The sequence below is a fragment of the Telmatherina bonti genome, assembly GCF_933228915.1.
Source record: "Telmatherina bonti genome assembly, chromosome: 12".
NCBI classification, from domain to species: Eukaryota; Metazoa; Chordata; class Actinopteri; order Atheriniformes; family Telmatherinidae; genus Telmatherina; species Telmatherina bonti.
The window spans coordinates 20,183,891-20,209,484 of NC_136610.1; the positions used below are offsets into that span (position 1 = coordinate 20,183,891).

General features: G+C 35.9%; 1 protein-coding gene across 1 annotated transcript in view; it reads left to right on the plus strand.

Moving 5' to 3' along the window:
- Nucleotides 1–25,594, plus strand: part of diaph2 (diaphanous-related formin 2) — a 373,599-nt gene that overhangs the window by 225,792 nt on the left and 122,213 nt on the right. Inside the window, exons 21-23 of the mRNA XM_079250311.1 lie at nt 5,393–5,494; nt 7,921–8,160; nt 11,876–12,005. Of these exons, the coding sequence (XP_079106437.1) occupies nt 5,393–5,494; nt 7,921–8,160; nt 11,876–12,005 (472 nt within the window). The remainder of the gene's footprint in view (nt 1–5,392; nt 5,495–7,920; nt 8,161–11,875; nt 12,006–25,594) is intronic.

Consider the following 25,594-nt stretch of genomic DNA (forward strand, 5'->3'; position numbering starts at 1 on the left):
GTTAATTCTGTTCTACACCTTCCACAATAAATTCAAGTTCTTTGGTGTGCAGAAAAAAAATCCTACATATTTTATTCTTTAAAAAAAAAAAAAAAAAAAGAAGTCACACTAAGTATGTCAGGATTTTCCAGCCCAAATGCAAAAAATAATCCCTCCCCCATCCCTCTCTCCACCTGTTTTCCTCGCTCTCAGTGTTTGCGTTTTCTTTTTAAACTGCATTTCTCATTTAGTTTAATGCGATTTTAGAATCTGTCACGCTAAGTTTGTCGCCTGTCAGTCTACCTCTGCAGCTTTGCTCACAGTGAGATTTGAGGTGTTTGTGGGGTTTTGTCAGGGTGTAAATTCTAAACACTATACAGCCTGTATGACTGACGTTTAACATACCTGCCTGTGAGACAAGATTTGTCACTTCTTTATATTCCTTTTTTTTCTCCCCCCACTAAGTTTGACTTAATTGCTGAACATGACAGACTGTGCTAATAGGTATTTTATGACATCAAATGATCTAAAGCTATTGAAAAAAAAAAAGATGTAGGGAAAAAAATTAATTATATCAACCTGACAATGTGGAAACACGTGAAATAAAGTGATTTTTTTTTCTTTTCTTTTGGAAACTTTTTTTTTTACCCCTTCACCTAAAAACAAAGGCTAAACATTTTCTTTCAAGGCAAGATTTTGAAACGGTAACACACTTTTCTAACAACACAGCTCGATTACTGCAACGCTCTTTACTTTGGTGTCGCATAAAAATGCCTGTCCCGTCTGCAGCTGGTGCAGAATGCTGCTACATTTCTGTTGATGGGAACACGTGAAGGAGAGCACATTTATCCTGTTTTAGCCACATTGCCTGTTCTTTTAGGATTCATTTTAAAATTGTTTTATTTTTGTTTTCAGTCTTTAAACGACCTTTCCCCGCCCTGCCTCTCTGAGCTGCTACACATGTACTCCCCTTCCCAGGCCCTCCAGTCAGCAGATCAGCTGTTCCTGGAGGTCTAGGGAACTTGGAGGGAGCTCAGAGGGGACAGGGCCTTTTCTGTGGCAAGACCAGCTCTGTGGAACTCTTTGCCACTGAAGTTCAGACAGGTTTCATCTGTGTCCAGTTTTAGATCCGTTATCAAGACCCACTTCTCAGAATTAGTTTGCTTTTATTGCTTGATTTTTTTATTTATTTATTTATTTATTTTATTGCTTTTACTAGTTTCGTTGTTTTATGTTTGTTTTTTTGTTTCATTTTTTTATGTTTTAATATTTTAATTGTTTTATATTCAGCACTCTTTTCAGCAGTAGCTGCTGGAATGTGCTTTATGTATAAAGTTGGCTTGGCTTTACTCCTAAAATGTCAGCAGCTTTATGTCAATGGGCCATGCGTGTTGGATATGGATATATGCCCGCCTCCTCTACCCCACCCACCACCACCACCCACACACATACACACACACACACATACGTTTAGTGGCATTATTCTGTCCACAGCAATACAGTTCTTAACAAAAATAAATACAAAAAATAAATAAATAAATAAATAAATAAAAATCTGTATCAAAATATTTATATATGAATTTTGAAAATAGTAAGTGCTGTGCTTCGTATTCACATTTTTATCCAGTAAAACTGCCTTTGCTCTTATGAATAAGAACCTCACCTTTATGGTTGTTCTGACCTTCTATTTGTTTCCTTTTCTTCTTTTTAAAGTGTCAACTGGTTTGAGATTAACACCTTGCTGAACTCTGAAAAGTCCTTTCTTCTCTTGATTAGTACGTTATTGATTCAAACTGAGGTCTTTGGTGATTTGCGGCGAGCCGGGTTGGGATCCCGCTGAGGTTTCACTGCAGGAAAATGGCGGTCCCTGGCCGGTCCTCATCACAAAGCCGAGGCAGAGCACCACATTTTCCTGTCTCCTGAAATTAAAGAGAAATCAATTAAAAGGGCAAAATCACCTGACAAGCACTTGGCAGTTTTATCGCCTCTTCTTCTGCCATTGTTACAGACCTCTCATAGGCCTTTCAGAAATGAACACAGTTTACCCAGAACGCACCTGAGCCACTCTTCTTTTATTCCCGCTTTATTTGACCCAGCTTTTTCATCAGCTCATGCTTCATAGATGATACCTGATAGGTTCTCCGGTTTCTTTATTGTTTTCACATTACTGTTTAGACAACGCTTTATGAACATCTCATGTGATGTAAGTCCAGAAGTTGCATATCTTTTCACTAGCGCTCCACTACATAAGCACCCGCTATCTTTAACCTCTTGCAGCACTCTAAACAGGTTGATTAATTTTATGACTAATGCATGCCCGTTACTGTCCGGTATTAATTTGGCACGGCTTTGCAGCTGCTTTGAAACTGTAAACTCGATTCACAGGAAGCTGGCTGACAGCAGCAGAGATCAAAGTATGGAAGTACAAGCCCTACAGATACTGTCATCCTCGACAAATGTTTACTCAACCATAGCCTGTATCTCATTACTTTCACACTCTTTTACCCTCTCAGCTGCTTCCCTTCTTCAGGTACATGACTTTCATAGTCTGGGTAGCGATGGTAGAGTAACTTTGCCCACATCTACGATGGCTGAACTGTGTATCTGCAGCTTGCTGTGAGGGGAAAGCTGCAGCGGTACTGCTGGGCTCTCTGAGTCCTTGATTTGACCTGCTGTCAGTAAATCTCTTCTCTACATTGATTATTTAGTGCAATGATCACCTAATCTGTTTCAGAACCGAAATAACAACCATTAACAATCTGATGCATGTTTTTTATGTGGTTTCTTCACAAACTGAAATAGACAGACATCCCTGTGTTGTGTTTTCAGATGTTTTCACACTGATGGAAATAATTGTGCTGACTCGTACTATTGGATTCCTGCTGTCCCAGGCAAAGATGAAATGATTCTGCTATCTTAAATCAAGGCGCACAGTGATTGATGGTTAACATATATGTATTTGTTTTATCGTAGCAAGAATGAACAGAGGGATGTGTGGTAGACAAAAATGTGCCTGCTGCTGGAACCGTAATAAATACAAACACGGCTAAGACCGTTATATAGCTGGAGCTGCTGAAAGGTGCTGAGATACAGAGACATGAACTCAGCACAACGCTGCAGAATTCGTTCCCTCACGATTCCTTGAATCCTGTCATATGTGCTGATGTGTAGTGCCTTCATCGTCACTCAAGGAGCTAAATGAACGTGCAGTAATGCTAGCATTATTTCAGTAATCTCTTCTAGACTGCCGTGCGTGTCTGGTGGCCCGTTGTGAGGAGTCTGGCCCAGCATCATCACCTTGTCTCTCACATTGTCTCACATATGGCGCTGCCTTTGTGTCAATTGTACTCTGTGGGGTTTCTGATAATTAACAAGATGACAGACAAATGAAATGACAAGCACAAGTGGGTTGTGGTGTTCCAGTACCTGGAGTGTGTCATGCATTTAGTGGTGGCATTTTCAAAATGGTTTTTAGATGAATTTCATGTTTGTACTGGAAATCTGTGTCTATAGCTTCACTTGAGGTAGAAATATGTCATATCAGCATGGAGAAGGGCAGACTTTTTACACCGAAGATGATCTACGGCTATATTTGTATATTATGTCAAACCACTCTGAAGGGATTGGAATAGACATACTGTACGTGTGTGAAAATACACCCCAGTTTTTATTAGCACAATACGAGCGCTAGAAATAATTGGATTACTATCAGAAGTAACTGTTGAAATCAATGAATGGTGTCCTCCTGCAGTCGATGCATTTTCAGAGAACTTTTTTTTTTTTTATTCTAGCTGCTAATTTTACTCCTCTTCTCTCCCAGTATATTGTTTGTTAAATTTTGCTTATATCTGCTTATCTCTTACATGGTGACGAGTGTGTGAAGTTTGCTGAAACTTCCTTCAAAGCTTATTACATCATCTAAAAGCTGCATTTTTAGATGACATAAAAATGCAAAAAAAAAAAAAAAAAAAAAATCTTACTGCCAGAATCAAGGTATGAAGCAGGATTAGGAACAATTTATTAAATGAAAATTATATATACACACACACACACATAATATATATATATATATATATATATATATATATATATATATATATATATATATATATATATATATATTATATATATATATATATATATATTTTTTTTTTTTATTTTTTATTTTTTATTTTTTATTGTCAACAACAATTCTTTCTGCTTCTGCTCATATGATCAAAAGCTTTCATTATGAAGGCACCATTGCCTGCTGCAGACCCTAATTGGAGCTTTGGCAAAAGAAAACAGCATTTGATTTAATGACTTCAACCCAAATAAGGTTCCGAGGCTTGCAGTATGGCTTACTTTTTATATTACTGAATTCCCTGAGGGAAAGACAGAGATGTCATCATTAGTGGGCAGTAGACTTTGGCTGTGTTGACTCTGATGGCTGCAGAGGTCTAGAACATGGTCAGTGGCCCAGTAGCAGCGTCTGCTTTCTGTTTCTTCTGTCTGGGCTTCCATCTGGTCACGTGGTCCAACGCCTGTCGGCTCCCACTGAATAAATTTGAGGAACTAATGAGGAAGGAAGCTTTGCAAAGACCTGGAAAGGGCACCTCTTTCTCTTCTTCTCCTCTGAGAAAAAGAGGGGGAAAAGTCGCTGTGGTCAATTTTATTAACTTGGCTGACCTTCACACAAACAATTAACATTTACAGAAAACGCAGCCCCTCCCATTATCTTCCTCATCTCCATCTTAATCTTCAACCCCACCACCACCAGCTGCATCGTGTTTTCTTCTGCTCGTACAAAAGAAATTTATCAGGCAGCAGTAAATTAATGGCAGACCTATTGTATTTGTTTCATAGACAGTTGCAAGGTGATGTGCATTATGTAGGAGAAGGTCGGCTATCTGAGGGTCGCTGGCATGTTTGGTAATTGGCTTAGGGCCACAATTTTCCCAGTCACATCCAACAGTGAGCAGTAATTGTGTGACCTAGTGCACTCAGCGAGACCATAAGCAAACAGACAACGGTGCCGTAGTGAATAAAATGTTGTGTATTAGAATTAAATGTATAATGTTTATTACTGGCTTAGAAAAAAGTCTAAGCTAAGTTTTGCATGTGATATGTCTTGTTGAGTCTGAATGTTTGATGAGATTTACACTGCATATAGGTAAGGGCACGCTAGAAAACAGGATGAAGTATTAATATAGAACTTTAAACAAATGATGTATCTTTAAAAAGCGTGCTGTTTAACCAGGTGAGTTGAATTACATAACTACTCTTTACCTATAAAAACCCTTTCAAGTTCTAAAAGCCTTCATTTCTTACTGTTAGTGTTTTCTTTTCCTCTCATCTCAACATAGCAATAAAATGTTTTTTTTTTAAACCCCTTGTTGATGTGTGTGTTTTTGTGTGCTCTTCCATTTTGCAGAACCTGATAAAGAATCTGCCTGAGCAGAAAGAACTGAGCGCTCTAGCTGAACTGAAGAATGAATATGACGAACTGGTGGAGTCAGAGCAATTTGGCATTGTGGTGAGTGTCATTTACTGGCCTTTAACATGACAACACAGTATACACATGCAAACTCCCACTGTGTCACTCTATCACAGCCAAACATAGTTGTATGCACAGTTCCAAAATCCCACAATGTCTTTTTTTTTTTTTTTTTTTTGCTTGTTTTCTCATCAGTTTTTCAATTTATTTATTTATTTTTAAATATTGTTTTAACTTTCAGGGCAACGGTTTGATTCAGTCACTGAAAGATTAAAGACTACACCATTAACATATTATGAATTCAGAAACGCTTCCTCTGCTTTCCAGTTATGTTTAATTTAAACACCTAACAGGAAAAAAAAAGTATCAAAAGTAACTTAGATGAACTCTGTTATGCATCTTAAAAAAAAAAAAAAAAAAGAAACAGAGGATTCAGTTACAAAAAATCCTTTTGACTTGAGCAAAGAATAGTTCAATAATTTTTTATGGGAATTCAAAACTTTGTGAATGCTGTAGTTTGACATCAGCTGTCAATGTTGTCTCATGATAAAATCATAACCTAAGGCTATGAATCCTGTCTGTAATAACAGTCTTTGAAAAGTGTGCAGCTGTAGTCAACCATGCTGGTGATGTATCCCCGTCCTTTAATCAATTTAACATGAACATAGAAAGTTCGGCCTTTTCGAGATGCTATATAAATAATGCCTTGGGTAAAATATTGGAATACTACCCTGAAAGTAACCATCAGAAGAATTTGGTCTAAAACTGTTTGATCATGAGTTTCATAGTTAATTTCAAACATTGTTTACATTTTTATTTACCTGTTTCCCGCCGATGTTAGAACAAGGTGTACTTGTTCCCTTTTCCCATTAGGATGCGTTTTATTGGGTTTTACATCTTCTCATGAGAAAGTCTGAGTGTGTATGGTGAAACAGTTACACCATTAATCTGTTGTAGGAAAGCAAAGTGCGTCATGAAGATGCGTTGACCTTTCCACTTAGTTACAGCTGCAATTACTTTTTAATTAGCAGCCCTTTCCATCTATTTACTCATCTGTATGAGTACTTTATGGCGTCTAATCGGAAACGTTGGCTTTTAAGTGCACAACAAAACTGGAATGTAAAAATATTCTTTTGCAAAAGTTGCTAAGTCACACCCAGAGGGCTGCAGACATGCTTGATAATTCCCTTTACTCATTGAAGTGTTTCTACCTATATCTTTTAGAGGATGTAATAAAACACGAGGTGGCAGTTTCCCTGGTGATCTCACCAATATTGTGATCACATACCTTTCTACTGATGAAGCAGCTCTTCTTTGCTGAGATATTTGGTTCCCCCTGGGAAATAAGCAATGTTCAAGCCTTTCCTCTGCCTGTGCTGTCAGCGACGCACTTGCTTTCAGCATGATTTCCACTTATTGTATACAAATCAGTTCAAGTGAGAAAGTGGGGTGAGTAAATGTGCCAGTTTGTTTGTTGTGTGCGCACACACATGTCTGCAAAGAAACTGGATGGAGAGAGACCATGCGTGTATATGTGTGTGCGTATTGCTACATTCCGTATATTATTTGCTTTAATTCCCTATTCATTTATTCATCCATCCTTCCTACCCCCGTTCCCTTCGGTGACTCCACTCTTGAGCCTTCAAATATGGTTTGGGGCTGTTATATATAACAAATCTGTTAAATGGAAGATTGTACGAGGGGAGAAATTGTAGCAAATGGGTTAATCTCATTTGCTAAAGAGTGTAGCTGATTTTCAGTTCATTAGCTACGGCAGTGATTACACTTGAAATCAAACAAGAGATTTCTTCTTGGTCTTGAACTGGTGTCAGATGAGAATAAATTACACCAATTAATCCAGTAAATTTCAGGTATCCCTCAGATCATAAACGGCAGGAATCATGACTTTGAGTAGTCATGTTTATTTATTTATTTTTTTACTTAATTGTACCTAGTTAATGCTAACATTTACATGTAACATGTCCGGCAGCTGTTCCGACCAGTCATCAAACGAGCTGACTTTAATGAGCACAGTTTATTTGCCAGGTAAACAGGCCTGTTAGTGAAAACACCTGTTCTTAATGTACAGGTAGATCCAAAAGCATGGCAGGACTTTTACTGTCCGGACCAGGAATGGCCAACTCTGCTGATAACAAAATACAAAATGTGCATTTTTGGAGTTGTATCGCACATGATTGTCAGCAGTAGCATATTTTCCTTGTTTGATTTGAATCAGAATGATAAATTGTCATCCTTTATCTTGTTATTATCTGTTTTGCATTTTTAGCAAATCTGAACAAAATCAGATAAAACTGCAAACAAGTTCATGGAATCAATATTTTGGGACAATATTTCAGCTGAACACACTTTCATGGCATAATTTGCAACCAGTAATGGACTGATAATAATTTTTGTTGTTTTGCAGTGCAAACTACTTAGTACTCCTTTCCTTTTTTACCTACCAGATGAGTTCTGTGAAGCTCCTACGATCGCGTCTCAATGGCATTCTGTTTAAGCTGACGTTTGAGGAGCAGGTGAATAACATCCGGCCCGACATCATGAGTGTCACATTGGCCTGCGAAGAGGTGAAGAAGAGTGAAGGCTTCAGCAAACTCCTGGAGTTGATATTGCTGGTTGGCAATTACATGAACGCCGGCTCAAGGAACGCGCAAACATTTGGTTTCAATGTCAGCTTCCTCTGCAAGGTAACGTACTGCCAAAACACACAGCACCTTACATTAATATCCCCATTTAATCACAAGGGAAACAATATTGACAATCCGTTTGTAAAAGTTTTTTTCTTTTTTTGTGGGGGGATATGGCAAGAATAAGGATATGTTTCCTTGAAGTATTGCATCTGTGTAGCCAAAGCTAACTTGGATGTTAGTCATACTTATATCCATTAGCTGGATTTCCTTTGAAAGCAGCTTGAATGAATATGGCATTGGAAATGATGAAAAATACGGGACTGATGGAATAATAATATATGACTTCCAAAGACCACCACTGTCAGTTTGAAGCCAGTGATTATGCGGGTTCTCTACAGTATGTTGGAAGGGCTTTACTATGGGGAATGCAGTCTGGTTTTGATATTCCTGCAAGCTGACTGATTCCGCACTGAGTGTCAGTGTCGGCCCTGGTAACGCCTCATGGGGCTGATTGGGCCATTATTGATGGGCAAGATGAAAAAAAAAAAGTATGCTTTCTCACTTCAGTCAATCAAGCAAATGGCCCCCTGAGCAGCAGGTCGAGGGTACCTAATAGGCTCATCAGGGAGGAGGTTGATGATGGCAATAAGCGGTGGGGGAAGAACATTTGGATCCACCTTTGCTTACAACATTTAGCCCTCCATTTGGACTGTTGTTTTGTCCAGACCAGACAAATCTCTTAAAAGCCAGTTTGGTCTGATAAGTGTTTTCATACATGGATGCCAGAAGATGCCGAGGGAATCTGGTTTAGAGCAAAGTATGTCCCAAGTGCTTCAGTCACATAAGCATTTGAATAGTCTCAACAGGAGACAACTATTGGAAATAGGTAAATTCTTTCAAGTGTATGACCACATTACTTTTTTTTTCAATGTGCTCTAAGTTTAGAAAGATGATGTGCTTAAAAAAAAAAAAAAAAGAAAAAGCACATTCGGATGTACATATTTGAAATCAATATTTGATTAAAAAAAAAAAAAAAAAAGATTCAAAAACAGGAAAAACATATTGGTACTCTGTACTTCCCTTGGCATACTGAGGGGGAAACATGTTGACTGGCTCTCCTTAATAATTAAAGACTGCATGGCAATGATTTATTTCCAATTTAAGTTGAACAGAACAAGCAATCTATTAAGTACTTGATTTGGTAACAAGCTACCTAACATTAATGTGACCTTGTCTTCATAGAATCACATTTTCCGCCTCTGAAATTGCTGTTAGAATTACCAGTGTCATTAAACACTTCATGATCAAAGCACCTGTTTGTATATCGTGCATAAGGTGACTTTATAATGCTCCGCTTCTTGTATTTAAAGACTTAAAAAAATGATAAAACATGGGTACATGTGCAGTTTATCGCAAACAAAGCATTTCCCCACTTTTTTTCCTTCAACTTTTCTACTATTGCAGCATATTATGGAGCTTTATGAGCGGCTGTAAAATGTGTTCGTACTTTGCTGCTGCTCCATCTGCAAAAGTTAAATTGAGCAATCAGCAGCTGACAATCCTTCTGTTAATGTGAGACTTGTATATTCCCATCGCCACTTCTCCTGTTATTTGTTAATTGTTGTTTTATTTATTTATTTCTAATCTAGATATTTAAATAGAAACTTGTTTGCTTTGTGATATGGCTTGTCATTTTAAGTTCTTTTATACATGGATGTTTTGTACCAGCTAGTTAGGGATTTGCAATAATGCTACCTCAGGGCACGTTATGTTGTAAAAAACTGAATGATAGTATTATTCTGAAGTTGCTCTCAGCGACACAGTAATGAGGCATTGTTTTTTTTTTTTTGGTTTTTTTTTTTTTTCCTTCCATCTACTTCAAATGAACAGATTTGTTTGAAGTTGTGAATGCACACACTACATCTCATTGCCCTATTAAAATATAATGGGATAAGACACTGTGAGTATAGCTACTCTAAAAAAGGGTGTTTGTATATGATAACTTAAAAAGAAAGATAAATGGAATGGTGGTAAATCTTATGATGCCTTGAACTTATATGTCTATGCTGGGAATGTCTGATTTGTGTACATACACTCCACAGCAGGTGTTGCTATACCTCTGAGCTGAACTGACTGATATGATGTAGAACAGGGTGAAACTAACACCAAGTCCTTTTTACTTTATGCTTATTCACCAGTGCTCCCCCCTCATTGTTGGTTTTTTTTTCCCCTTAACCAGTAAATATGTTGACAATTTCATGTAACTTATGCTTTATAGATAATAATTTGTCTTTCAGAATTGACATTTTTATTTTATTTATTTATCTTTTTAATTATTGTAATTTTTTTATTTTATTTTATTATTTTTTTTTTTAATCAAAGTTGCTCATATTAAGGAGCACGAGAAGAGCAATTATAGTGGCCTGTTTAGGAACTGGTGTTCTTGGTTTGCAAGTTCTTCATTCAGTCCAGTTTTATGTTATTAATATTCACCTTCTGATGAAAATACACCTCCACTTTCACCCACTAATTCTTAGACAAGCCTTATTACCCAGAACCACAGGGCCTCTCCATTTACACTCCCTGTTCTTAATGAAACCCCAGCATGGTCATCTTCCTACTCTCTACGGGCACTAGATTAGTTCAGCTTGAAGATTCCTGGGAAAGGCATATGTACATCTTATGAGGTGAGGCTTAGAGCAGTATGTCACAGCCTGGAAATGCACTTGATACTTTACCGCCTTTTTCAGTCATGGTGCTGTTTGTAAAAATTTACAAATAAGATTCTGTAATTGTCCTATTTTTAAAGACATTTAATGCTGTTACCCAATTCAGTTATTATAAATGCACTATTTTGTTATTACCAGTATTACAGTTTAAATAGAAATTCCATTAAATTAAATTAAGGTTGTCCAATGAAAGACAATAAAACATTTCTTGTGCAGTTAAAGTCTGTGTATGTTTACCTATTGCAAATAGTACTGTTTTTGTATTAGTATGTAAATATGTGTAAGTGTACATACACAGAAGTGTGTGTTACTAATTTGCTTTCCCATCATGGCTTTCGAGCAACAGAGCAGTCACTGTAGGGAATGAACATGGAACTCTTGTTTTGAAGCACTGACATGCAATTGAAACACACATGCTTTTCAGATTCTACACCGTCAAAATTTCCTGCCTGAGTTATTCTCAAGGGTGGAGCGTAATTATGTGTATGTGCTGCGTATGCATTTGTTCTTGTTTTTATGTGTTTTATTTAGCAACCAGTAATTGGATGCAAATGTATGTTTGGTGTCATTTATTTAAACCATTGTATAGAAATCCCCTAGAATGTAGGTATCGCTTTCAGCCTGTTAGGAACGTACTCTAATGGAAATCTGCTTTATAATGTTAACTATAACCTGCACAGACTGTACATTCAGGTTGAAGGCAACATTTAGAAACAGTATTCTGTGCTGTGAAGATGAGTAATGAATGTGCACTATCATCATAACATCACAATGGATAAATAGATAAATCAGCCATTTTAATGCATGCTGTACTACTGCAACTTTACTGAATATTCCCTCCATAAGCTTTGCAATCATTACAAGGTAAAATAAAACTAAAAGTGTCATATTTTAACAAGCATTCCCTACTCTTATACTCTGAGGTGCAAACAAAGTTATTAAACGTCTGAAAAATAAATATGTGTAAAAAAAAATCTCATTAAATCAGTTTAATTATTTCATTTTCTTAATGGATTGTTTTTTGCTGTTTTTTTTTCTCTCAGCTGCGAGACACTAAAACCATCAGTCACGACACAACACTTCTTCATTTCCTGGCTAAGAAGTGTGAAGAGGATTACCAAGAGATTTTAAGGTTTCCAGATGAATTGGAGCATGTGGAGAGTGCCAGCAAAGGTATGCAACTCTTCTCTATGACCTCAAACTGTTCAGTCAGGAGCCGCACGGTCTTACACATGTCTGAAAACGATCAACACGTTTCCTGTTCATCCACCGGAGGACAGCTTCTCTTTAGAGTCTAGTTTCTAATGTGTCATTTGTTCATTATACTTCAGTTTTAGTACAGGTTAACCCTGTGCACACTCATTGCATCCCTTGACGACAGCTAGCACTCTCCCTTTGTGACAGGAATAGAGTTGTTTGTCTGACCACAACTGTCATTCAGCCTGTCAATAATCTAATTCCACTTTAATTCTATTCTCCAGCATTTGTTGGAATCCCTACAGGCTTATTTACTGTGTTAGTCTCTTAATTGGTCATTTAATCTAATTCAACTCATTATGCACTTGACTGAAGCTGCCAGCCATTGTGAGTGGACTGAATAGTCTTCTAGTGTTGTATATATTTAGTTGTCTGTGTGCACGCAGTTGGAATTATATCAACTTTGTCATTTCATGGAAATGAATTGTTCAAGGGGAAGCCAGTTAATTGACTGAGACTAGTAAAGAAACCTAAGAAACTATTTGCGTAGAAATGCTGCAAACAGTTAACTCAGTATGCTTGTGTGAAAAACAGTGCAACAAGATTGTTAGTGCACAGGTTCTTGGTACAACATTTACACTGGTGCACACGTTGATGCTCGGCTACCAAATTTTGTCAACCTAACTGTTTTGACACTTATTTTGAAGTGTTTAGACTTCTCTAGCAAACTTTTGATGCGTTATTAGCAACTTTTGTAGACTGATATGAAAGCATGTTTTCTCCATGAGCTTAGGTTTACAGGTGACAGTATCAATGTCTGTATAAATTATTAGAGCCAGTAAAATCCATAAAAATTAGGAAATGATGATTTTTGAGGTGAATATTGTGTGGTTGTGTGTTTGTTTAAGGATAATTTTATTCAGAATCAAGATGCTTTTATTGGATTTACTCTGGAGCAGTTCAGAAAGGCACACATCTTTTCTCTATTTCTTTTGTTAGCTTTTACTTCCTATAGAATGATGTATTATTGTTTAATTATTAACTATCATCTCTTGATGCTTTACAAGCTTTTGGTCTCCTCTCAGGTGAACCTCTGGTGAACCAGCTCAACAAAATACATTAAAGTTTTGGTGCCTTTTAACCTTTAATATATTCAACAAACTGCACCTTCTTCACATGAGGTCAAAGCCTACTTATACACAGCAGCTTGCTTTGCTGAGTCCTTTATCTCCTTCTGTGTTTTGCTTTTCTGATTCCGTCTTTTCCCATAATTTTTAGTACATGTTTTATTGAGAGTCTAACCAAGTTCCTGCTTTGAACATGTTATTTCATGATAAAACCAAGCACTCATTTACATCCTTGCTGTTTTTGTAAAAGATTAGATTGTTGGATTGTTAGAGAGAATGATGGTTAAGGAACAGACGCTATATTGTAGTGTGTTCCTAGTGAAATTCATCAGTACAAACCTCGACCGAACCCTTTGCTCAATTCGTATAATTTCTGATTGTTGATTGTGAAGGGGGGAGGTCGACTTTATGGATGCTGCTGGAGAAACAGGGGATTCAAAATGTAATCAAATGGTCATCTCCACTGTTTGATGGCTAATAAATTAACAAAACTCATTTATACAAGCAATCAGTGCTAGGATAATTTTCCTTGGTAATCATAATTTTGTCTAGATTGATTGGCTACTTTAAACTCCTCCACTGCACTGTTTCCCTTGAAATCGCATGCCTGTCTTAATAAAAAATTTATATTAGCATTTTATATTTGTTCATATTTGCAGAAAGCTTCCCTGTAATCCCACAATAACACAGTTATTTCAACTTGAAACAGCACAGTAAATATTTAAATAGTGATTACGCCTGTGTGTTTTTTTTTAAGTATAAATCAATTAAATAATCTACTAATTAAATAATACTACTAATCTACTTATTTTATATATCTTTTACTTTGTGCAATGGAGAAATATTAATTGACTTTGTTGTCCTTGTAGGTAAATTTTGCACACTATTTGCATAAATGAGGTATTTGCTAAGGTAAAGTCTTCACTGCTCACTTGTTACTTTTGTACAGGATATGAGAAGCAGCTCTAACATCTATACTGCATTGAACAACATTTCGCCATGCTACCTATAGCTTTATAAATGACAGTGTAAAAGTTGTAGAATATTTTATATGGAAGACCATTAGTCACAACGGTGATCTTTGCTGCTGACCAAAAAGATTTCTGACTCAAGACTTTTAACATATGTTTAAAAAAATGCCTCTTGGAATGCATCTTATTAAAATTCATAAAGTAAAGCCTGAAACTATATAAGAGCCTGTTTGTTTGTAACCAGTAAAATTAAGGTGATGGAGTCCACAGTCAATATTCTTACTTGGGTTTGAACTACATAGGATTTTTTTTTTACTGAAACTTTTTTTTTTCAATGAAAACTGGAGGCATGAAGGAAACCACCCAGTAATACAGAGTTAAACCTGCTTTTTATCCATTTTTCTTTGTGAACAAATTCACAACATAGTGTTTTTTAAGCATGCTTTTATTGTGGGGTATGACTTTTGGAAAATTATCTAAATTGTTAATCTGGTTGTTAATCACTTTTAAATAAATATATAATTGGTGTAATTTAGTTTCACCAGAAGTTCATATTTGCAAACGTTGGTTTCAGATGTTTCAGTGAAATATAGGCTTCCTGTTCTTTGCTTATTTTAGGTTTATGAAAACAAAATCCTCATTTCTATTTTAATCTGTTAGTAGAGTTGTTGCACATCATCCCTTCTCCATTTTAGATCTGTTTTCTGTGTTTTTGAGCCAAATGGTCTGCAGTCACAAAGACAGCTGTCTTGTTTCCACTCATTGAGACCGAACCAAACATTTCTTAACTACAACACATAAAATCACATTAAGTTCCTCTTTGGAACGTTAATTGTTAATGTTGACACTGAATGAACATCTTTAGATTCATAGGTTTTTAAACTTATATCATTGTGAAAGGAGAGTCCATCACAAGCAGATGTTCCCTGAACAAACACCTTCTTCCTTTTTGGATTCACTTGTTATCAAACCTTGCCCGCATCAAGGTCATTTTTTTAAATTAAAATTCATACAAATGTGTGAAATACACCTTAGGGATATCTGAGGAAGCACACGGCAGATGTTCCAGATAGGACTTGGGCAAAAGGCCCTGTACTTTAGAAAAAAATAAAATCATTCTTGAGACAGGGCTTTACAGAGCTATTAAATATCTGCATTCTTTCATCTGTAAGTTTACAATGCAACTTAAAGAAATTAAAAGAAAGAAAGTGCCCCTGCTCTACAACAGAAACAGAGAAATTGACAGAAAACTTATAGGTTCACTGGAGAAGACAAAGCAAGACGACTTTCCTTTTTGCCTTCAAGATATCATTTCTGTTCTATCAGCAGTAAAACCAGTCACACTTTGGTATATCTACTTAAAGTCTTGTCAAAAGTGGTCTTTTTTTTATGCCACTCACGCAGATTATACTAAAACTAGAGGAGCGAAAAATGTTCTGAAATTAATTCCTTTCATTTCTTTTAATGGACTTACGAGTCAAACTTAGCCGCATTAGAGAACAGGCAGGAGAATGGTGGGCGAACCTCACAAGTTTAAGTTGCATTTCTGGCAAGAAACATCTTCAAAAACTCATGAAGAAAATATTCTTTGGACCGACGAGACATGAGCAGAACTTTGTGGAGGGTGTGTATCTTGTTACATCTGGCGTTAAGATAAAACACCATTTGATGAAAAGAACGTCAAACCAACAATCAGACATAGTGGTGGTAGTGTGATGGTCTCTGGGTGCTTTGCTGCTTGAGGGCCTGAACGACTTGCTGTGATCGATGGATCCGTAATTTCCGCTGTCTACCATTGGACAAAGGACAATGTCTGACCATCAGTTTGTGACCTCAGACTGAAGCCACTTGAGTTTTGCAACAGGACAACTACCAAATACACCCAAGCAACCCCACCTCTGGATGGCCTCAAAACAAAAAACCTTAAGGTTTTGGATTGGCCGAGTCAAACCCCAGACTTAAATCCACTTTAAATAGTGTGATGTGACCTTTATCAGGCAGCCCATGCTGGAAAGTCATTCAATGTTGCTTAGTATAAGCAATTCTGTGGAAAAGATTGGGCTAAAAGTCTTCCACGGCTATGTGGAAGGCTCATTGCTGGTTACTGTATCACAAATGCTTGGTTGCAGTTCTTGCTGCTGCAGGAGGCCCAACCAGTTATTCTGTATAGGAGACTTTTTACTTTCTTGCATAGGGTCATGAAGGCTTAGAGACCTTTTTTTTTTTTTTTTTACTTACAAATAATGTCATCATTTAAAAACTACATTTTGTATTTACTCAGGTTTTGTTTACATAATATAGGCGGTCATCAGTTTACGAACGAGCTCCAACCCTATCGCTGCAACGTAACCACAAATTCCGCGTAAGGTGGATTTTTATCCTTAAATACCACATATTGCCCCCTTGATTACTAAATAACTATCTAAATACACATATTATACATCATAGTACAAGAAAAATAGTACAGGCAAATAAAATATGCACTGAGGCATTGTCTCAGCCTCTGTGTCACGCACTCTAAGATCTTATAGGGACCCTTGTAACTTCAAAACTTGCTCTTTTTTTATTGACATTTATTTAATGAGCATCGTAAAATCAAAAAAATATAAGTCAAGAACCGCGTAACCCTAGGACTGTTTGTCATAAAGTGTTGTCATGATCTGAAACATCACACTTTGACAAATTTGCAAAATAGTCAGAAATCAAGAAAAAAAAATTTTTTTTCACATCACTGAATGTACTTATTACTTATCCAAGCCCAGAAGTCAAATTTTCCCTATAAACCCAATAAATGAGTGTTTCCCACAATGTTCATGTATGACGTTCACTTTGCTTTGCATTTGTGAAAAATTACATGCAACGGTTATGCGATGGTGAATGTCTTGGAAATGGAAATGTTTTGGATTAGTTTGTGACAAAGTTAGGGATACTTGTTACAATATAGCTACATGTTGTGTAGAACCTGCAGGTTTAGCCCCGCTACTGCCATTTCTATCCATACCTTCTTTGTTCTGCTACAACAGTGTACCGCTGCCATGGATATGTGTCACTCACAGTACAAGGTATTGAGTCGGTGATCATTTGAAATGCAGTCTAGTATTTTCATACCCCTGACCTAATCTTAATAGTAATGGCAAAACCTTGAGAGAGGTGTCTTTGGCTAATTTGCCTCGTTATATTCCCCCTAGAGATGAGCATGTGGGGCCTGACAATGGGTACTAAGCCTGCGTGGTGATTCCACTCAATCAGTGGCTCAGTGACAATCTGTCTTGACAATCCGGGAAAGGAGGAAATATGACACAAATGTTCTCATAAATCCATTTAGTATAAGGCATAGCCAAGGGCAAAGTACTTTGGAGCCTGTGAGAGAGAAAATGGAGAATGAGCAAAAAAAAAAAAGATGAACTCCGAGGATATTAATACCACTGTGAATATATCTATTATCCACATTCATTTCAAGGCACTGCAGCATAATAAAGCAGTACCCATTTCCCATTTAAACTCTGAAGCAGTACTTGGCTCTGTGTTACGTAGACAAAATGGCTTTCTGGATGGGGTGGGACACAGAAAGGATCATTTGTCTTTTGGTCGCAGTGGAATTGCATGGAATCATGGGGTTGAGAAGATATTCCCTCATGCCAGCACAGGGTAGGGAGGGTATCTCTGAAGTCAGCGGCAGCAGCTTGAAGAATCTAAAGAATGGATGTCATTCAAACCATAAACAATTATAGCAGCAGTACATCCGCTTGGTTTTGAGATTTGCACATGTTTTTTTTTTTTGTTTTGTTTTGTTTTTTTCCTGATGAACTTCACAGTGTTGCAGTTTGTTCCCAGATTTCCTAAAGTGCTGATTATAATTAATGCAGCCATATCAATTAATAATTTGGTGAAGTAGATAAACACAACCATACGAGTACTTTTGGTTCTGATGTTGATTTTCTTTCTAATCAGCACAGTGTATCACCTCTAAGTGTTGTCTCTATGGCAACAGAGATCCTTATAGACCTATACTGCGATTAGAACTAGAGAGAAAATCTACTTAAATGTGCAGCCAAAAGCTCAGCCACATATTCACTGCACAGCATATTTGACATGTGATTATCAATAACATTATATTTTCCATTATTTCCCTATTGAAGCTAATCAGAGCATTGACTTGAGAATAATTTATTTGCTTTTTTTATGCATTTTAAAGTTTATATTGCATTTTTATAGCCTGTTTAGAAGGTTAGATAAACATATGTGTTATTTATTCATTTCTTTATTTTGTTTTGTTTTCTCATAAAAAAATCTTTCCTCTTTGTTTCTATATAAAATGTTAAAAAAAAAAACCCAAAGTGTTCTACTGATGGGGAAAGAAGTGTAGAGAAATGTGAGGGAAATTATCTCCTCAAGCAGGCCTTTCTTATTGCACGTCACTATCTGTTTGAAATGAAAATTTAGCAAATAAAATGTATAATTTAATGTTTTAGTGTACACATGAGAGAAGTGGCCTATTTACCTGATTCTGTGGCTTCAGACACTGCCAGGTTTTGCTCCACTGTGGATAAAACTCCAGGTTACACTACTCCGAGAAAGTAGGCTCCAGTATATGTATTCTTTCATTTGCCACTCCACAGTAACAACATTAGTGTTAGCCAATTTAATTTTTTTTTTCTTATTTTAAGAGATAAATTTCACTGAATAGGATCAGGTCTGTGTCCAGAGCTCTGATTTTCCTTTTAAGAATAGAGCATTTAATTGAATGACTCGTTCATTAATACTTGACGTGTTTTGATGCCTAACTCTTGCTTTGCAGTAGATTTAAATTTAAAGAATTAAAGAGTTGTCCTTCTTGATGGAAAAGGGTTGTGATTTCATTTCAACTTTGTGTATTTTCTACCTTCACCTTTCTAGTGAAAACAGTGACAGTGGAGTGCACATGACAGACAGAGGAGTAGCCTGTACTATGGTGGGGTTGATGTTGTCAGTCTGACATTGCATGTATCTTCAAGAAAAAAAATACATAATACATGTCGGAATCCAGAAATTGCACAAATATGAACTAAAGATGAAGTTAGACTCAGAAATGTGATACTTTGAATTATTCAGCTGAAGAAATGTATGTCTGCAGAATCTATCTTTGCTTCAATTATCAGGCCAGGTTCTGAACCTAATCACCAAGCAAACGCTGCTCTCTGTTTACTAAACTTGTTATTTATACATCAAATAAGTTTGATGCATTTATAATATTCAAGCTGTGTACTTTAGTAATAAACACATAATAACAATATAGGAATATGAATTCACAGTTTTCCAGTTTATTTAACAGGACATTTTGTCTGTACAGTTTTATACCAAGGGGTATTTAAAGAAAAAAAGAAGAGAGAGAAAAAACAAAAGAGCAAAACAAAGGCAACTATGATTTCTTTATTTACAGGTTGTAACTTATCAGCTCCACGCCAACCTCATTGTTTGGAAGACGACAGCAATATTATGGAAAATGCTACTTACCTGCATCCCACAGTTCACTTTAAAAAAAAACATGTCAGTCCACACTGTTGAGCTTAATGTGAAGACTGAATTTACATCTTTTTGCTTAACAGTATTCCTATCAACAACACTTAAAGAACTGTGGCTCGAGATGGAAACTGTTTTCTTCCTGGTTGTTTAAGGTAAACTCATGGCTGAAGCGTGAAATAATGGTGCGGGATCAGCAGGGCCAGCAGTATAAATGGACAGTCTGTCATGAAAAATATTAGAAACAGGAAACAGACCTGTCCAGGTTCACCAGCGCAGGATAAGTGATGAGCTCTAGAGAGTTTTCCTGTCTGTTTTCTCTCTTTTTTTTTCTGTGCTTAGTTCATGGTGGATGAGTACTTCATTTTGAGACTGTAACAACTATCCCCCCCACCACCACCACCTTTTTTTTTTTTTTCCCTTTTATGCTCTCTGTGTCCGTCCCACTTTTCTTCCACCTCTGATTTCTTACATCACCGCTTTGGCCAGCCAGTATGAATGTAGACAGAGATAGACACATGCAGGGAGGCCAGCAGCCCTGCTTAGCATCAGGCTCCAGTCTGTAACAGCAGATTTCAATGAGGGCTGACAATGGGACCAGGAGTGAGAATAATGCTTTTTGCCAGCCTAGAAATTCAGCCTGTCACATTCGACCATTTCCCATGCTGAGGTTTTTCTATGAGCTGAAGCTCCATCTGAAATGCAGCTCTTTTTTTTCCCCCACCACACCAACTTCTGCCGAGGACATGTCTTCCCATGAAACTGAAAATAATAGGCGCACTCTCAGAATTATGAGTGTCAAGTTAACAAATACTTTTAAGTGCTCTGTTGACAGGTGACATCATGAAGCAAGTCTGTTTGATAGATAAGGATAACTTTGTTTTACACTAAAGATTGTGATGTGAAAAGCACTAATTGACAAAGATAAAGATCAAGAGAAGATGAATCCAATCTTAAAGAGAGTCAGGATTTAATCAAGTCTTCAGAGATTGTGAGAATAATGGGGTCACAGGGAACTTCTTTGAAACTTCCCTGAAACAGGTATAGCCTCACCGTAGACGCCCTGCTGTCATGCAGAATATTCCTAAACTACAGCTTCACCTTGTGTTGCCTTGGTTACCATTCAGCTGATCACTCCTTGCATTTAACTTCCAACATGTGACAGATCAGTACAGTGGTGCTCGTCAGCAATGTAGCTCTCACACTTCCCGTTTCAGATTATCGCAGTTCTTTTCATCCCTTCTGGTAATGATGACAAGGCAAAAACAAAAGCATATAACACCGGGTGAGACTGACACAATCCTTTTCACCTTTCCTGACATTGTGGAAGGAACAGAACGGAGAAGCTTGACATGGACACGTTACCAAACATGCAGAAACTTTGAAGTTGTTGTCATGGTGACACTTGTGATAGCAGATCTGTCAGGCTCTTCTGATAATACAGATAACGCAGATGATGATTGTTGAACAAATGAGCGGGAAAATCAGTTTTCTTTAAAGTCATCCCTGCAGCCTTAAGATAAGACACCATTAAGACATTACAGTTGCAGGTCCAGAGATGTATTATCTTGACAAGTCCACCTCATAATATGTTTAGAATTTGTCTTCTGTACTTGTGGGATATTTTTATGAGACTGTGTCAGCCAGTGGGTATTGTATTATTGTTCTATTATTTTTGCATTAACCTAAAATCCTCCTCAGATTTGTTTATTTCCTAATGTGGATTTGCCCTTAAAAGAACTTTTACCTCCCAAATATGACCCAAAGATGTAAGTAACAATTGTTAAATGTACTCTGATTAAAGTATTTCCTTCTCTTCTTTCTCTTATTTCACTAGTCTAGTTGATATTCAACACTTCACTCTGAAGCAGGAGGATCAAGCTGATTAATTTGAAGACAAAAAATAGCTGAGTGTTCAGAAATCTGACTGACTTTGTAGATAATAACAACTAACAAATAATTCCTTAATAAATATACTGCATTTGAAATAGCTTTCATTTAAACAGCTTTGTACTCAAAAGGATAAAGACAAGGAAAAAGAATCTTGGAGAAGAGGAAATACTGCAAACTGTGAGATGAAGAACAAGCACTGATGGAGTGAAAGAGAAGTTAAATCTCTTCTGTGTTTGTCTGATCATTTTCCTACATCAGAAGGGAAAACTCATCACCCTCGTCTCAGCACCATGAGGGCAAAAATGTGCTTAAAGTATTTATCACTTTCACTGTGGAAACTGTCGCTCAGATATGATATTTCTTCTCTGGTTGTTATTGTTAATTTCTTTTTTTTACTATAAGTAACCACTCATCTTATTCCAGTTTGAGTGATTTAACTAGTTAAACTTGTATGCGCTGAGGGGGGGGTGGACACTATTTCAGCTATTTTTTTTTTTTACATTTTTATTTCTTCCCATATATATTGAAGGCTCAATATATAGGATTCAATAATACCTTATTGTCATTCCACACATGTTAAAAAACATGAGGTGGAAGGAAATGCCTTACTCTGGTCCTGGAAAAGCCCAATAACAAGCAAGTAGAAAAATAAGTAAAAGAACAAAAAAAAGTTGTGTATTTATGTAAATATAAATTATAAAGAAATAAAAATATGCTAAGGGTTTTTTTAAAAAAACATAGCAGAAACTAAACTCTATGTTAGTTACTCTCCTAAAGAATGAGGTTTTTAAGGGCTCGTCCTGTATAAGCAAGTCGCAAAATCTATTTCAACAGACATAAATGGAAGTTTTCTGAATATAAACGTAGAAACATTGCTTAAACCTTTTAACATCATTCTCATGCTTATGTTTAATGACATAATTGAAGCTAAATTGAGCATGTGGCTTTTTTTTTTTTTTTTTTGTTCTTTTCCATTCAGCGGAAATGTCTAAAGTGTTACACGCAATTTCCATGAACTGAGAAAAATGTAAACATCGTAACATACTATTTGCTTGGGAAAGCAAAAGGCTATTTTCTGACTAAGTAGTCATTATGGTCATACGCCAGTTATTCTCTCATCCATTCCTACACTCTTCTCATCTATTGACCAGGGGTTGAGAAAACGTGTCTGTGGATGAAATGTTGTCATAAGAATCTTGGCAGCTTTCACCAGCTCCCTTGTGTCAGCAGGGGTGGGAATTGATTTTGGATACTAAATTGGGTCATTTTTATCATGAGCTGTCATCAGTATATAATTTAAAAGCATGGCCTGAATTGGGTGTAGCAATGCTGCTCATCAGAGCTTTACTTGGCCCAGAGGAGCTGGCTTCCATGTATCCCTTTCAGCTAATGCATGCCGCTAAGTGTGAAGATTCTACCATCACTCATGATTTATATCCCCATGAGAAGCAAAGAAATAGCAGTACATAGGCATTCACTGCCTGTATTGCAGCATTTATTTGTCGCTCTTAGGCTTTTTGCACGATCTGCCAAGACCACGCTCATCTATATCTGTCATCTTCCAGGTGTTTGTTCCCACAATGCCACACTTTTTTTTTTTTTTTCCTTTTCAGGACTCCAAGAAAAATGCACTGGTGGTTTAAGTTATTTTAGCTACATTGTTGAGAACTAATCAACAAATTATTACACCTTACAGATGTGTCAGGTTTTTTTTTTTCTCTCTAGTATTTGTGGTATTGGTGGAGGAGGGCATTGTGAGTCAGCCATTTTGATAGATCATACAATTTTCATCCTGGTGTATTTAGAAGTGTACGATGAAAACGAGTATCTTTCATTTACACCCCACCCCCCATGTCAGTTATTGCCTGTTTTTGTGTTGCGCGAGACATATTGTGTTTGTTTGCCTTTATTATGTAGATGTAGTATTATGTATGTCCCCCAGCTTTGTGGAATAATTTTAATTTAGCATCTAGTCCTCTATTTCCAAAATAAATCCAACAGGTCCTGGCTATGACCTTTCTCTTACATGTTGATGATTAGCATTTTCCACCCTCTCTCTTTTTTTTTTTTTTTTTTTCTTACAGCTCCGCGATATGGAGTCACACTGTGTGATCCATATTCAAATATTATTTAAATCAGTTGCACCACATTTGCATGTGAAATTGAGGATTTGAAGCCAGGTCACCTGCATACTGATCAGAGGGACAACCTTCATTGGAGATAGGGTTGATATTGCAAATAAATGGGGCAGGGTATTAATAATTGTCGTGGAGGGAGTGTTTTATACTGCATACCACCAGGACAGAGTGTTTTTCTCCCATGTCATGAATCTGATATTCTCAAGCTCTTTGCTTCCAGCCGAGAGAATGATAATGATCTCCTCAAACACAAGACCCAACTAGGGTGTGTGTGTGTGTGTGTGTGTGTGTGTGTGTGTGTGTGTGTGTGTGTATACATATATATTAGAGGTGGAAAATCGATTAAAAAAGAATCGGATATCAGAATTTTTTGCTTCACAATTTTAAAATAATTTTTTTGGTAAAATATAGATATTTTTAAAAAATAAATACAAATAATCTGTTATTAAAACTTATATATATATATATATATATATATATATATATATATATATATGTATATATATATATATGTATATATATATATATGTATATATATATATATGTATATATATATATATATGTATATATATATATATATGTATATATATATATATGTATATATATATATATATGTATATATATATATATATATGTATATATATATATATGTATATATGTATATATATATATGTATATATGTATATATGTATATATATATATATGTATATATGTATATATGTATATATATATATATGTATATATGTATATATATATATGTATATATATATATATATATATGTATATATATATATATATATGTATATATGTATATATATATATATATATGTATATATGTATATATATATATATGTATATATATATATATGTATATATGTATATATATATGTATATATGTATATATATATGTATATATGTATATATATATATATGTATATATGTATATATATATATATATATATGTATATATGTATATATATATATATGTATATATATATGTATATATGTATATATATATATATGTATATATATATATATATATATGTATATATGTATATATGTATATATATATATATATATATATATGTATATATGTATATATGTATATATGTATATATGTATATATGTATATATATATATATATATATATATATATGTATATATATATATATATATATATATATATGTATATATGTATATATATATATATATATATATATGGTCCTTGAGCGTCCGCTGAAGGTCACAACTAACTTTCAGAAAACCTGCTGCACCCATGTTTCCTCTACTTCTCCCTGGTCCACCATAGTGCCTGTTGCCAGAAACACTCCTCTCAGATTGTTTTTCCCAATTATAAAAACAAAGAGAAGAATAAATGCAATAAAACTATTTGATGGTCGTTTTGATTTGACCAATCAGCACACCTGTCATTTCCCAGTACCAGTGGTTGTGACAGGCCTGACTGACCAAAAACCGTGACCCATCTCTGGCTGATCTTTCCCAGCCAGTGTGGAGCATCATCTCAGATTTGTTCACTTATGTCTACAACACTCAGCAGTGTTATTCATCCTTTTTTTTTTCTTTTCAATTACAAATTTGAACTAAAACAGTTGAATATAGCAAAATAAATATAAACGTATACCACCTTTTACATTTTTGCGATGTAAAAACTATTTTTTACAATATATTGGCATATCAATTTGTCTATTGATGCATTTTTTATATCACTTTATATTATATTTTTTATTTTTCGCTTCGGCTCTTTCAGGTCTTTCATAATTGTCTGCTTGTCTGTTCATGTGTATTTCACTACTTTTTATGTTAATCTTATGTATGTAGCTGTAGCTGTTATGACTGCCCCTATGTAAAATATGGCCCGTCAAAACATCCAAAGAATCCAATAGCCAACTACAGTTTGAGTGTCTCGCTATCCCTGT